At 42.5% G+C, this 16,175-nt stretch overlaps 1 protein-coding gene across 2 annotated transcripts; it reads right to left on the reverse strand.

Annotated features, from left to right (window-relative positions):
- Nucleotides 1–1,573: 1,573 nt before the first annotated feature.
- LOC117456278 (uncharacterized) lies at nucleotides 1,574–12,556 on the reverse strand. 2 transcript variants are annotated; one of them, XM_034096097.1, is made up of 3 exons: nucleotides 12,128–12,556; nucleotides 10,439–10,782; nucleotides 1,574–2,307 (listed from the first exon to the last, which is right to left on the reverse strand). In XM_034096097.1, the coding sequence occupies exons 1-3, from the start codon at nucleotides 12,498–12,500 to the stop codon at nucleotides 2,092–2,094; spliced, it is 933 nt and encodes a 310-aa protein (XP_033951988.1). In that variant the 5' UTR covers nucleotides 12,501–12,556; the 3' UTR covers nucleotides 1,574–2,091. The 2 variants fall into 2 exon arrangements, with proteins under 2 accessions (XP_033951988.1, XP_071061191.1); XM_071205090.1 differs by lacking the exon at nucleotides 12,128–12,556 and adding an exon at nucleotides 11,111–11,946.
- Nucleotides 12,557–16,175: the final 3,619 nt, after the last annotated feature.

Here is a 16,175-nt window from a genome sequence, read left to right on the forward strand (position 1 = left end):
CTATCAGATGGGACAGAGACATATTGTGGAACATTAGAGTGTGTTCATCTGTCTGCAGACAAACCACATTCATCATGCACAAGAACTAAGCTCCGACAGTTCATAAACATGTCTCATACTTAACTTTGTCACTATAAATGAAAACAGTGAGTCCAGGCAGGTTCATCACATCTTCCTCATTCATGGACGTTCGTCAGCCACTGAAAACTGAGGGAAATGTTCATCTTGTTACGACGAACTAATTCCTAAATGTTTGACTACATATCATAAATATAAAATCAGACTTAGTGCTTTTTTAATCAACACATTCTCTGTCTGGAGAAGGTTTCCTATGGACACAAACTAACGTGAAGCTCGCTTTACTGCCAGCTGCTGGACGGGAGAGGAACTGTCACTGAGTGGTGTAACACTGACCTCTAGCGGCCGCATATATAGTACATTATATTCTTTATTACGATATATTATGATAAATTGCTTTACATTATATTAAAATATGCTATGATAATTTATATGATCACACTATAGTATAGTATATCACATACATATATTATATTTACAATTATATTTGAGATAGTCATATTTTATATTTAGTTATATTAAATTATAATTGATTGTATTGTAATCCCAAAAATGATAGTGGGGGATCATGATAGAACAGTTATATTCTAATAGAGTAATACAATTAAAAAAACAAAATGTGTAATGGCACATGCCTGAAAAAAAACAACGTTATGGTAATCTTGTTGTCAGTATTTGGGCCAGATTTTGAGCTAAATTAAATATGGGTAACTTCCTCTCAATCCACCATATATTTAGCCTTTTTGTATCTCCAATTGGGTTGTAGGCCTTTAATGTGCAAAGCGATGCATTTCCAGAGTTGGAGGTTTAAGGCTTCTCTGTGTTCAACTTCAGTATGCAATTTACACAAGTGTGATGAAGAAGCCTGAAGCCTCTGATAATGAACTCTTCAGTGAAGGAGACATCTTAAATCCAGCTTTTAACCATTACAAGTAATCCATTTGCTTATGTTATGTTTTATAATAAAGGGAAGGAGCAGATTAATTTGTATTTATCTTTTTTTGTGGAAAAAATATTAGACCAAGTGTTTATGTGTGTCTGTCATAAATTAGGTCTAAAATGCCACACATTACAGAAAGCAAAAGGAAATCTAAAAGTGTTACATTCAATATATATTGAAATTCAGGTTTTATTTTTGCACATATAAGAAATGGGGCCAGAAAGTCCTAATACCTTAAAGGTAATTTTACTTAATATAGCTCACATTATCGTTTTTTCAGATTTCCCCTCACTTCTGATCTTTGCATCTTGATTTCTCACTTCCGTTTTAAAATAAAACACATTAAAAAGGAAAAGAAACATTCCTTCATCTATGGGTAGAATGTTACCAGAAGATGGCAGTTGTGCTGATATATGATGGTGTCTTTCGCCCCATATATATATATAGGCTATACATTTTCAGTCATCCACATCTCCAACTGAAATAATATTTTTTTTAAGCAATACAAAACCATAGATAGGCTTTTTTTCCTTTCTAAAATGAAAAAAGACTTGCTTTACTTCATAACACTCAGTATTTTTGGTGCTTTAATGTAAAACAGCTTTTGGCAACACACAAAACAACACAATCAATAAAATGTATTACTTTGCATAGAAAAATTTTTTTTGAACCACTGATACTTAAATATGTAAAAGTCCACTATCAATTAGACTATTTACTGGAACATCAAAGTCAGAGCCACTTAGTTATTAAGTGGTGTGAGTGAACAGAACAGAACAAACTCATACACATTGTATATGATCTGCCTTTTTTTCAGCACCAGATGCTAACAACACAATTCCCTCCCTGTGGCGCTTCATAAGCCAACATCCCACACTTTCATAACTTACAGCGCCCATCGTACAGGGCAAATTAAACGTGTAACCGGGGTGAAAAGGGTGTTACCTTTACTTAATTATGAATGTTGTTACATCATGCCCGAAAATTAGGATGAACTCAAACAGTCAAAAGGTGTTTTCCCCCCCCAGATCTGGTGCCCTGAGCCTGTGATGCAACGTCTTTCTCTGCCAGCCCTACATGCCAGAGTCACAATCCTCTGCAGAGTCTGCTTCCTGTTTGACGTTCTTCACAGGAAGTGCTATTCCCGTTGCCCCACCTCTTTTTCTGGATGGGCGTGGCTCATAGTCATCATCTTCGGCCATTGCCGACGAATCACATCCACTGCTGAACTGTTCCCCCTGTGATGCTGCTTCACTATAGGACAGGTCACATGACGCCTTTACTGTCACCTGGAAGGTAATAGAGAATGCATGAGAAATTCAAGTTTACTAACTGTAGCAAATCAGAGTGAAGTCACGATTTGTACTATATATCGTTTTTATAAATGTGTCTCATTGACAGGGAAGTGCACAGACATTTGGAGGGGCTATTGCTCTGAACTGGAAAAAGGGCCACCCCCCAATAAAAACCACAAGACCTTTTGAAAATTGTAACTTGTTTTTAATGTAAAAGAAACCAAACGATTATTACATCAACTAAATTGAACAGTAATTCACATCTCATAACAAAATAAGCTACTTGCATTCGGTGACTTGATTTCAAAAATGAAAACCAGGGAACATTTTTGTTTTGCGGTCCATATCTCATCAAAAATGTCTAATGTTAGTAACTATTAAAAGACAAAATGGGAACAATTCTGTTCTAATGTAGTTTGACCATTGTAACTGCTGTGCAGTCCAGACATACTGATAAAATAGGCCTGCTAACTAATTACCTTAAAAAACTCACTAATTAATTAAACCAGTTCAATACGCATTATTCTTATCATTCTTTATGAGCGCAGTAATGGTAAGGTATCTAATTACTTATTTATTTAGTATTCCATAACTTAATAACAGAGATGGTCAAACTAAAGTGTTAGAGACATGGCAGAAATCCTACAATGAAGCGGGACAGTGAACTGTTCACCCGTGAAAGGGTGATCAAGAAAATAGAGTGAGCGGCCCCGTTGAGGGAGTTTACAGATGAAAAGACACAGAAAGACAGAAGCACAATAACAACAAGTAGGCTGCAGTCGAATAGTCCAAAAATAAGCTCCTAAATTCTAACCCTATCGTCTATTCCTTGAACTCTGAGTGAAACGTCACAGGATTAAGGGATAGTGGATAGGAGAATTAAAAAGGACTTCGGAGAAGAGACTGTGGTACTTTAGAGAATCCGACTGCACTTTCACTATTTGACGTGTTTATGATGCGCCAGCGAACGTCCTTTTGTGCGTCTGCTGCTGTGGGGAAACTATGGAAACTACAGTTTTCTATACAACGGACTACAACATGGATGTTTAATAAGAACGAGGGACTACTGTAAACTCGTCTAGAGACTCTGCACCGTGCTCTGACGCTGTTGCTTTATGAACGTGGACAACAGAGAAACATATTATTCATGACCAAAGTTGGAATTGAAATAAAAAAGGAAAGCGAAACTTATGCTCGTCACCCTCTCCCTCCGGTCCACATTAATACAAATGATCCCAACACGCATGATTGTATGAAAAGATCTTAAAATAAATACAGATGTATTTATTAAACGTTCGTCCTTAACATCTATCACTGTGTATATCACCATTCAAACATCTTTTCAAAGTTGAACAAACCCCACACAGCTCAGTGAAATGTTGACTTTATTTGATAATTTCAGTCAAAACTAACGTTCATATTTCTCTTTTTGATTATAATACTGATCAAAACAAAGCACTTTGGCAACTTACCACATACGTTTTAAAATGCTTAATAATCACCGTAACTTTCATGATATAATTTCTCCGTCATAATTGTTTGTTTCCGTGAACGGCCGACTGTTGTGTGACGGCAAATGCTGCGGCTGCAAGGCATTGTGGGGCAGCATTTTCTCCTCTCCTTTCGGTAAGGGAGGTCTAGTGATTCCTAAGCTAAATGAGGTTATAAAGGAAGTTTAAAAACTCCTTTCCTATCATGTAGAGCAGAGGTGCCCAGTACGGCAATGCTGGTAGACCGCTAGTCATTCATTAAAAGAAAAAAAATCAAGCTCCGTTAAAATAGACAAAACAGGTTTTGATCCCTCCTCCCTTGTCCTCCCTGCCACTTAATTCAGGAGTTTACTTGATTGACAGAAAAAGCGACCTATCGCTTTCCAATCTGTTAACCGAATGCAAAGCGATATAACATCAGTCAAGTGCCGGGTAGTGATGGGAATTCCGGCTCTTCTTGGTGAGCCGGATCATTTGGCTCGGCTCACCAAGAAGAGCCGGCTCTTTCGGCTCCCAAAGGGCTCTTCAGTTTACCACATATTATACCTTTTATAATTAAATCAAATGCCATGCCTCATTTCGCTCCATTTGCTCTTTCCAGCGCTGTTTTTGCAGGGGGCTGATTCTGTGAGCTGCAGCTGACCACGCCCCCCTGCAGGAGAGGGGAGCGTGCTCTGAGATCAGCTGCTAGGCTGCAGCGGGGAGAAGAGGGATATAGATACTTTCCAAGGTTTGACATAATGAATTGTGCTACTTTGTGCACATTGTGCAAGCAACGATGTTTTCAAATCTGTAATCAAAAAGCTCCTCAAAAACACTATCGAAGCAGTTCCTGCCTTTGTTACGTTAGTTCAAACAGTAACAACGGACTACTTTTCTTAGCGGATGCATGTCAATTTAGGTGTTTTTTTGTAAAAAACCGATGGTATCAAGAGGAAGTAAAGTCCCCTGGTTTGTCCCTTATAGCCTACCCTAACTGCCATGAGAGAACTCAAGATCAAGTTTCCAAAATCCGACACTGAGGTGGTCTTTAACGCACCGGCAAATGACAGTGCTGACTAAGGCCGAATCCCAAACCACGCCACACCCTACCCCTACACACTCCCCCTCCGTGACGGAGTGAACTCTGTGGAGTGACACACGAGGCTCCCTCCTGTCAGATGGAGGGAGTAAATACAGCAGCAAGCTTTGGCAAAAACTCCCCTCTCTCCGGCAGAAACAGGAAATGCCGTAACTGTATGTAACAACGGTTTCAAATCAGCATCTCTTTGACAAAAAATGTAAATTAATAACTCCATTAATAAAACTCCAAACATCTTTAATTGTGTTTAAACCTGATGTTTATAAGCTTCTTAGTTTTTGCAACAGTCTGTAAATATACAAAACTTTATAATAAAAAAAAAATTCTAGACTAAACACAGGTATACGATCCTAAGTAAAAAAATATGAGGTTATCATGAGGTTGTTGTTAACATCGCAATTTATCAGCGGATGTTTGCTGGAACTACTTGTAAACAGCGTGTTTCCTGACCGACACACACAGCGTTGAGACCGGTCTCAAGTCAGCACCGCTGCAGACTCGCTGTTTGAGGGCTTGATAGCTCACTCCCCCTCCACACCGCTCCACACTCGTTGGTTTGGAACAACACTTAATGTGGCGGACCCTCCGCGCGAACGCCCAAACGGAGGGGTAGTGTGTAGGGGGGGCGGTTTGGGATTGGGCCAAAGTGTGTTTCCCGCAGCGAGACACTACAATACTAATTGTGGGCTTATCATATTTATTCAGCCACAACAGAAAAAATAAAAACAAACTCTCGCTCTCTCCAGAGGGGCAGGTCAGCCAAAAAGGCCAAACGGGCCGTTGCCCGGGCAACATTAGCCCGTACCTGTGCACGTCCCTGCTCATTGATGTCCCTAAACTTTGTGTAGTGTGATACTTTTTAACTACGGCATTTCTTTAAAGACTCTATATCTAGGAATTCAAAATGTCTAACATGCAAAAGGACACTTTGGTAGCCAGCAACTCAAGCACCGCAACACATTTTTGCAAAATAAAATCAACCCACTTTCTGACACTGATAATGTAGGGGGAGAATCAATATCAAACAATTACCAATCAAATTGAGAACAATGGAATCCTCAACATTTGCATTTCTAGGCTGAATACACCAAAGTAAGGTGTTGTTTTTTCTTGGAATAAATATGATACAACTGGTGCGGTGGTCTTTTAAAATGAAAGTATACATTTCACAATAATTGCTGCAAAGGGGTATTAGTGAGTTGGCGCTGTCTTAAATTCTCTCTGTAACCTTAAATACAGAGGGCGACAACTTTGCTTCCATTCGAGAATTTCGGCATCAACACCGTTTATCTAGGATGTGTATGCTTTCATTTGAGAGAATTTCAAGGGCCATTTGATTGTGACATTGTGATTTCACCACTTATTATGCATTTGAGTATGTTAAAGGACACATGTCATGGCCATTTCCACTGATCATAATTCCATTGTTATAGGTATACTAGAATAGATTCATATTGTGCAATTTTCCAAACTCACATTGGTTTCTCAAACAGCATCTCTGTAAACTACATGTATTCACTGAATTCCACTCTCTGCCTTTAACGGCTCGTTGTAGCTCCAATAGCTCCAGCCCCCACCCTCCCTGTGAGCCCAGTGTGCTCGGATTGGTCGGGACGTTGTGAATCGCGCTGAGCTCCGTGGAGGTGTTGTTTCCTTGTTTAGCGATACACAGCGAAACACAGCCAAACTCATCCTGAGCACACACAAAGTCACAGCCGAAGTAAAAACAATAAGTGTGGCTTGGTAAGAAAAGGGTTTATAGTAGGGATGCACGATATTGGTTTTTTGAAACAGATACCGATAACTTCCTGCTTCTCAAGACCGATAAAAAAAAAAAATGTACGCCACTAATTATTTTAACGCATGTGTATTTTTTTTCCTTGGCCGCCCCGTAGTTTCAGAGTGCATCGAGATTAAAATACCATCTACAAGCTGATGCTGACAGCCCCGCTCCTGCCAGACCACACTTCCACGCTCACCGGCAGGCACCGACTGGCTATTGGGAGGACCGGGAGGGTGTGGCCCGAGCGAGCGAGAGAGAGACCTTACGTGCATTGTTGTTGTTAGCATCTGGTGCTAGCTAGCTGCGCTAACGGATATATAGAGCTGTTTAAATGAAAACAGAGGAGCGACATTTCGCCACAACTGCGCCGAGCACTTGACTTTATGCAGGAAGCCAGACAGTGGGACATTGTACGAAAAGTCAGCACACTCAGCACGGATAGTGCGCAACATGATTGCAGCTTCCAGGCAGCTCCGGTTCGAGCATATGCCTTGAGTTGCAAAACTGGCAAACTTCTTGCCCTTTTCAAAAGCCTCGTCGATAGATAAAAGCCCCGGTGCCTTTGCAGCTGGCTTTGGATTTGCCGCTAGTTTAGCAGCGCAGGCGTCTTCGTACGCTTTTAACACACCATCGTAGCGATGGCGATGTTTCAGGTGACTGATCAGGTTCGAAGTATTGTAGTTTGTTGTCTTTTTCCTTCCTCGTGGAACTTCTGCATTACATTTGTTACAAATAGCAAGCGAACTTTCTAACTCTGAAACTTTGAAATAGTCCCATACCACCGACGACATGTTTGTTTACTGTCCTGGCTTCACGGCCGCACACCATTTACGTCACAGCCAGGCATGACTTAGGATTTGTGAAGAACTCCCCTCTTCCTAAACCACTAATACCACAGTACTGGCAAAACAGGAGGAGCCGAGTGAAAAACAAGCGCCCCTCATCCCAATCCACCCACACCGCAGTATTTTTTTCTTTTTTTTACCCAAAAAATATATTGTATATAGGGCTGTCAAACGATTAAAATTTGTAATCAGATTAATCACAGCTTAAACATTTATTAATCATGATTAATCACCATTCGAACTATGTCCAAAATATGCCATTTATTTATGTATATTGTTGTAGGAATGGAAAGAAGGCGGATATATCCATTTAACATACAGTATGTATATTTATTATAACATTTTTCTGCGTGTCAAAACGAAAGACGACCCACACACCTATCAATCATCAAACCGTGGGGTCTCAATTAATTACGTGTTGATTTCTATCAACGGGGAGTACTTCAGGAAAGTCGACAGAGTTCACAACAGTGTGAACGTTGTGATCAGCTGTTTTAGCGCAGTTCTCCAGTGAAGGGGCCCTGTCTGTGCACACGGAGACCGACTCTGTCGTCCGGTGATCTAACCGCCTTCTGGAAAAGCTTCACAAGTACGTCGGTACGCAAATGCGCTTTGTGACACAAGTGACGGTACGCATTTCAGATTAAGCACATAACCTGCGTACCAGTTTTGTGCACCCCTGTACTACAGCAAAAGTATTCTCCGTCGGGACTTCCTGCAACAACACCACGCCGTTATCAAAGATGTTCTATTGAGAAGACGATCACTACGTGACAAAAGTTTTCAAAAACCGTGGCTACTGAAATCAATCTTACTAACTGCTGTCTGTGTAATTTACTCCACGCGAGTTGGCAGACTTTATTTTGCTTACTTTAACATCATTTTTCATGGTGGGGCTAAGCCATTTCTTGGTATGGGTGTAGCCTACCCCAGCCATACCCTGGCGCTGCCACTGGTGGCACGTATGGGGCGGGCCATTTTGCACATGCGTTAAATTAATTCAAAAAATTAATTACCGCCGTTAACGCGATAATTTTGACAGCACTAATTGTATATTATCGGGGCTATTAATACTTGTATCGGGTTTATCGGGATGACGTCATAATTCCTAATATCGGACCGATAATTATCGTGCATCCCTAGTTTATAGGTTGACAAACGCTGTGAGAATGGGTCTGCAGAGAGAATTTCGTCACGATCCCAAATGTCTGTTATCAGCCAGCAGCCAGGGAGGAGAAATCACCAGAGGTGCCTGCACTGTGTGTGTGTGTGTGTGTGTGTGTGTGTGTGTGTGTGTGTGTGTGTGTGTGTGTGTGTGTGTGTGTGTGTGTGTGTGTGTGTGTGTGTGTGTGTGTGTGTGTGTGTGTGTGTGTGTGTGTGTGTGTGTGTGTGTGTGTGTGTGTGTGTGTGTGTGTGTGTGTGTGTGTGTGTGTGTGGTCAGGTCAGGTCAGCCTGGTCACAGCTCTGGGCGTGGCTACTAGGGGTGTTGAAAATAATCGTTTCTACGATGCATTGCGATGCGGACGTGGACGATTCGGTCTCGATGCAGTGACGGAAGATAATCGGTTATAGAGTAGTAACGTTGCTTCCTGATTTTCCGGCCGCGGCTTTACTATAACGTTTTTTCTGTCACTTTAATATCAAATCGGTCGGTGACGCAGAGATCAGGGAACAGACGTGACAGTGGCACCAAACACGGGGCAGTCTGCTTTATCCACCAACACAACACCACCAGTCCAGAACCAAAAGCAGAAGGACCCGCTCTGAATCACTCCGTGTCGCTGCGGCACAGGGATTTATGTTTTTCAAAAATAATCGCGTTAATCATGTCAGGTTTTTGGTGGATTTAATTAAGTCTTGGATTGCAAAGTATGAATGTCCTCTAGCAATTTGCAGACGATATATACGTGTGTAAAGTTTGTGAAGGCAGGAGGAAATAAGCTTCCGCGATCACCGTCTCCTCTCCGTTCCTCCAAGCCCCACCCCCTCCCTGAAAATAATGAGTGACAGGCTGATAATGACCCGATAGAAACGTTGTTATTCACTTAATCACTGAGATATAATGAAGCTAATTTAATCTCATACATTCATGGGATTTATGTAACAGTAAGACAGAGAATGTAAGTGTGCACCCACATGCACTATTTTTGTTTGCATATGCTGTTGTAAATACTCCTGTTGTCTGCTGTGTTCAGACTCAAGTCCTGTGTGTGATGCCTCATTCAGGACCTTCAGTGTCCTTTTTTTAACAGAAGACCGTTGCTAGAAGCTGCAGCTAGACTGCAGAAGCATTAGCTTTTTGTTTTTGAGAATGGAACAACTTCACACACGGAGGCTAGACCTATACAATTCATTTATTTTGGTTTATAAATTAATGTCAAGACATTTATGTTATTGATTTCTGAAGCACTTTCTAAATAATAAAAAGAGAGTTCATATGTATTTACTGCATGTATGCATTGATGAAAAATAAGCCATGTGCAGTAATATAGAAAATTGAGGATGCAACGCATTGGTATGAATCGTGATGCACCGTGATATCGAATCAAATCGAATCGTTGACAGGATAATCGAATCGAATCGTGAGACCAGTGAAGATGCACAGCCCTAGTGGCTACTGGGTATCCCCATGTAGCGATACCCAGGAAGTAAACAATGAAAAATGAGAAATCTCCAACGAGGCGTTTTGGGGAGGTATTTTCTGTGTTAGAGTTTTACTCGCTACAGGGTGTACTTTGAGGGTTTTTGACTCTGCAGACCATTTAAACTTTACATGCATAAAAACCTTCATAACACACAAGGGGACGGGTAATAACCGGAAAAGCATGACATGTCTCCTTTAAGTGTTATAGCTGTGCTGGACACCTCAAATTAGGTTTGCAATGAAATCCAAAATACAGTCAAAGATGTTAAATCTCTACCTTACCTTATTGGATGGACGCCCTCCAACAAACCTCTCCTGACCATTGCTAGTATGGCCTGAGCCTCCGTTAGCATTGCTATGATCACTGAGGGGCCAGTAGTATGCGTGTCCATCGGCACAACTCCACACGGCGACAGGGACGCTGCTGCCGTGGGAACCGGGTTCTGTTGTCAGCGCTGTACCGTGGGAGGTGAGCTGCTGCAGGCTGGGGAGGAGGCTGCAGATGGTGCCGTGGCTGTGAGCCCAGCGGACCAGTTTACACAGACCGTCAGAGGAGGTCTGAACCGGGTCAGTGGAGGTCTGAACTGGGTCAGAGGAGGTCTGAACTGGGTGAGACGTGATGTGACCTGTAGAGGAGAGAGGGAAAGGGTCAAATACTGGTGACTGCTATACCATTATAGGGATGGGTATTGTTAAGGTTTTAACGGTACTACTACTTTTACCGATACCACTAATCGATCAGGTCCTTTAACGGTACTCTTATCAGTTCTTTTGAAGAAGATAAAAAGGTAAATTAACTAAACAAATTGTAAATAATGTGAACTTACAGAACTGTAAAAAACAAACAAAAAACAAGCATTTACTGCAAAAATACAGTGGCCTACAGAGCAACACAGGTGGGGCATACAAGTATGCGCCAAAAGGCCTAACGGTTCTCCTGGAGGATATACATACCTGACGTGGAAACGTTACTCGTGGATGGGGCTACAGCGCTACTCGAAAGACAATCGAAAACGGTGCATTTCTCCCACTGAATGTGGTGCACTTTTGCTAAATGTTTAGACAAATTGCTCGTGTTACCGCCCTTACATGCAAAATTCTTATTGCACATTTGGCAACGAGCATTGTCCAGATCGAGTCGGGTAAAGTTTAACCACACCTTGGAGCGCTTAGTTCTCTCCATTCTCTCCGCCATCTCCGCTGTGTGTGTGTGTGTGTGTGTTGCATGCATGTTGCAGCTAAGTGTGTGTAGATTGCCCCGCCCTCTCGCACACAGACAGGGGAGAGAGATCTCTCGCCTGGATTGGAAAGATCGAAAATACATCATAGACGCATTTTGTAGTCTTATTGCATTTTAGCAACGGTATTGGCGAAACTAAAACGATACAAAGACCGATAAAGTCAGAGCTTAATGATACCACGGTCTTTAATAATTCCGCCCCGGGGCTGGTGGAACATGACGGGAAATAATTCACCGGGATATACAGTGTGTTGCACCACGGACCAGTTAGTGGGTGGTACCATGTTCCAGTTGTTGTTGTTAGCATTCTCAGCTTCACGGTAGCATGTAGCCTACATTATTTTGTCTGTAACCTAATGGAAAATAAAGTGTGGCATTCCATACTTAACGCACCGCCTCCGACTCCCATTAATCGGCTCTACATTACATAACTTTAACTGATAACGCATTGCAACGCTATAATGAACAATAATCAATAGTCATAGCCCTAGGGGTGAACATTTGAATGGGAAAATGTATTGTATTGAAGAGTTAAACGATTTTGATATTGACTGAAGCCATATTAGTTATTGCTATTTAACAAGTTTTAGATGTGTTTAGAAGGAATATATTTCAGCAGATTTGTATCACCCAGATTCCATCTTTTCTGTAGAATGACTCAACGACGCAATGTAGGCGGAAGCTGTTAGAACCGAGCTTTACAATAGATAGGGACACAACGCTTAACGTACCATCCTGCACGGCCTCCAGCACCTTCGTTGCCGAGTCCAGGCCTCCCTCCCTCTCAACGTTGACCGGTCTATGACTATGGCTGTATATGGCATCCATCCGGTCAAACCACTTCCACGTTTTCCTACTGGAACCACTCCGGCCGTTGTGGTCCTTGATGGCTCTATAACTACGCTTCATTTTTTTTAGTTTCTCTCTACACTGCGGGAAAGTCCTCGTGAAGCCGTGTACGGCCAACAGTGTAGAGACCTCCCGGTAGACTTTCTCGTTATGCCATATGCCGTCGAGCTCCCGCTGTATTTTTTCATCCGCAACGAGTTTGAGTAACGTCTGTACCTCGTCCAACGACCACAACTTGGGTTTTTTAGCTGCCATTTTTTTGTGGATTTGTTGAAATAAAAAATACTTTGTTGAAATTAGAAATACCTAACGTTAGCTCGTCTGTTTTAAAAATGGCACTGCTTATACGACGCTTGGGGAGTGTCTTGCGCAAGAATTGTGACGATTCTCTATGATCAATCAGCGGTCGGCAGTGTTTTACGTCACTAGCCAAGCATATTTTCAACTCGCTTGGAACCTCGACTGAGCTGGTTCTACAAAAAGTACCAGTGAGCCGGTACCCCTAGTGGAAAAGCAAAAAATAGCGAGCCGAGCCGCGCTAAAACCCTGTAGTGGAAATGCACCGACCATATGTTGCATGATGACGTTGAAGGTTTTTCTAGAAGTGGACTTGTTCATTTAGATTTTTATTAAAGTCTGCAGAAGTTTCCTGTTTGTATCACCTATCTTTAAAATATAAAAAAAACAATCTTGGCACAGATGGCACGTGTAAAACTGTGAAATTACCAGGCACAAAAATATGTTTTACCAGTCCGAAAACAGCATTATAACGATAACAAATATGCTTAATGACTCAATATAATTTAACAAATAATATATGCAACATTAATAGAACCTATATTTCTCCAAATGTCCCAAACGTAACTCACTACTTGCATATTGTCAATATTGAAGCCCCCAAAGTCATTTATAACAGCAAGCTTAGTTATAAAAGTTATTGTGATTCAAAAAAATCAATCGGTATTCAAGTCAAGTCTATATTTTCTAATGTATAAAACAACCTGTATAGTATATTGCAAGTCATTGTGAGTTAGCACCATAGACAATAGGCCAATGAAAAATACATTGTGCATACAAAAGACCAAATGAGCATATATTTAAATGATATATTGTGGTGACACGTTATAATTCACCATTGATATTATTGTGTTGCAACCCGGACCCATTAGTGAGGGTGCCGGGGTTTGATGTCATTCCTGCTTGCTTGTCATGCAGAGCAGTTCATGTAACCTCTTATGCGGCTTTCACACCAGCGCTTTTCAGTTTCTAGCTTCGAGCGGGAGCTTTTCTGGTTCAGCTCCAGTTTCCCTTTTCAGCTCCCGCTCTGTGCACACCGCCCACTGGCGCCCCAGAGCTGCCCCTGCTGCGTCATGACGTCACCGTTTACATCGCTGATTTGCCCCCCAACGGCAGCTCACAACAACAACAACGTCGGGTCGATGATCGTGTTGCTTTTAATCACACGAAGCCAGAATAAATTGAATAACGACTTCTCCAACCTTATACTTTTCTCCAGAGTGCCGTGGTTCATTGTTTATTAATGTGTTTCTGCAGCATTTACCGACCGCTGCAGAGCTGCTCTTCCACGGGAGTTTATTCTCCCGTTAGCTCCCGGTTAGCTCACACTGCAGCGGCCGCTCTAAAGTATTCACTGTCCGACTCACACAAGCAGCTGATGCATATCCCCAGTTCCCCTTAGCCTAAGTGAATGTGTGTCAGTCTGAATTGACACTGTTTGGTATCACAACGCTGTTATGAAAGTTTCTCTGGTATAAAACGGGTGATGTTAGCATTAGCAACCGAAGCTAAACTGACTACTTGCATCCGATAGCTGCAATAATACAAAACAACACGTCTGCCTCTCTCCACAATGATCGATAACAGCGAACGGATGGTCAAAGTAAGGCACAAATAAACAGAATCACACGAAGCCTGGTTAGTGTTGCCTGACTTTATAAAGTGTGTTTATAGGCACTACTGCTTGTAGGCAGGCATAACAGTCGACCCATGGGAGGTGGGTTTAGTTTCCTGCACGCCTCGACGTAAGAGAGACGTAAGCGACGTCACCTCTTAGCTCCAAAGCTCTTGCCTCTGGACCGACAATTTTTTGGAGCTGGAAATGAAGCGGATTCCGGAGCTAAGAGCCGGCGCAGCTCCGGTGTGAACTGGAAAACCCGCCGCTTTTCAGGCTCTAGCTCCGAGCCGGAGCTGAAAAGGCGCTGGTGTGAAAGGGGCATTAGAGATTAATGAATAATAAAGTGTGGAAGTCCATTCTTAATACACCGCCTCCCTTTCATCGGCACTACACTGGTGACCCTGACATTTTCGAGAAAGTTTCCGAAGACTCAATGAACATGGCTGATCGCAATGTTTTTGTAAAGCTGCCGGAGTTTTGGGAGCATGCCGCGGCGTGGTTCGCACACGTGGAGGCACACTTTGCCTGCCGACAAGTCTGTGACGGGAATTTGAAATATTTCCATGTGGTAGCAGCGATGGGAAGCTCCACGTTAACCAGGTTTGTGGGATTTATCGCAGACCCCCCGCACCATGGCAAATATGAGGTGATTAAGGCCCTTCCCTTTAAGACATTTAGCTTATCTGCTAAGGAGAGGGCCCACCAGATTCTTGACATTCAAGGCCTAGGGGACAGCAAGCCATCTCAGCTGATAGAGAAAATGCTGAATCTGCTAGGGGGGGAAGACCCTCGGGTTTTGTTCATGGAGATGTTCCTGCGCCTTCCCGGGTTCAGACGGCACTAGCCAACACGTCCATTACGGAGCCCCGTGCATTGGCTGAAGAGGCCGACCGTTTTTTCTTGGCTACCCAGCAGCCCGGTGCAGAGGCGCTAGCTGTGACACTCAGCGCCCCCTCAACAGTTAAGAAGGTTTTGGGAAGGCTGGACGCGACAGTAACAAGCCGGCGTGGGGACACAGGAGAGTGTTTTTACCCAACACACTCTCACTCCCTAAGCGTCCAATAGCGACGTTTGGTCAGTGTCCGTGGCGTCCAATTGTGACGCTCCTAGTCTCCTTCAGCGTCATAAAGGGACGCAAATAGCTTTCAACTGATTGCAATGTATTCCCATCTGCGTCGGGATTTGACGCTCATGGAAGCACGGCATTCGTTTATGTCGGCTGCCCTTAAAGGTAATGTGAGCGTCCATTCCCAGGAGTAAAGGATGGCAGAAGACACTACACTACCCAGAATCCCCAGCTATCGTTTGGACTACACCATGTGCTCTTGGCAAACCCCGTGATAGTCCTCAAGCTCTGTGATTGGAGAGTGTGCTCCGAGGGTTAAGCCGATTCTCGAACAGCACTTGAAATGGGATGGAACCACGGCAGACTGTCCAAAACTGGATTTGAACGGGTCCACCGCGTCCCCCCCTCCCCAACCCCGTCCCCAGAACTACACATGCTGGCTATTCTGTTTCGCAACATGTTCTCTATGGCACGTCTCTACTGGGAGTTGTAGTTTTAAAAGACGTTTTCGTATTTCCCATAATAAGAAGTTGCCAGTATTAAACTGTGTACATCCCTGGAGGTTTAGGGGACAGGAAACACTCACATTTAAAACATATAATTAATAAATGGGTGAAAATTGCTTGTGCCCATTATGGGCAGTATTAATATATATACCCACATGCCAGCTAAGGTCAGAAGAGCTTTATTTAACAGCTGGTCTTATGTGTGTGACCCCTGTGATAACATTACATTACATTAATTGATAAGCCTGAAACATGCAAATATGGCAGTAGCCATCGATCAGCTTAAGATAAGATATACTTTATTGATCCCAAGTTGGAACATTTGCGTTACATCAGCATGTGTAACAGTTAAATATGCAGTTGTGTTTATTTGAAAATCATTTAGTATAATCACACAAATTCTGTGTTTTATATTCAACAATTCTGTGTTCTTTATTTATTGA

Source organism: Pseudochaenichthys georgianus, chromosome 12, assembly GCF_902827115.2.
Source record: "Pseudochaenichthys georgianus chromosome 12, fPseGeo1.2, whole genome shotgun sequence".
NCBI lineage: Eukaryota > Metazoa > Chordata > Actinopteri > Perciformes > Channichthyidae > Pseudochaenichthys > Pseudochaenichthys georgianus.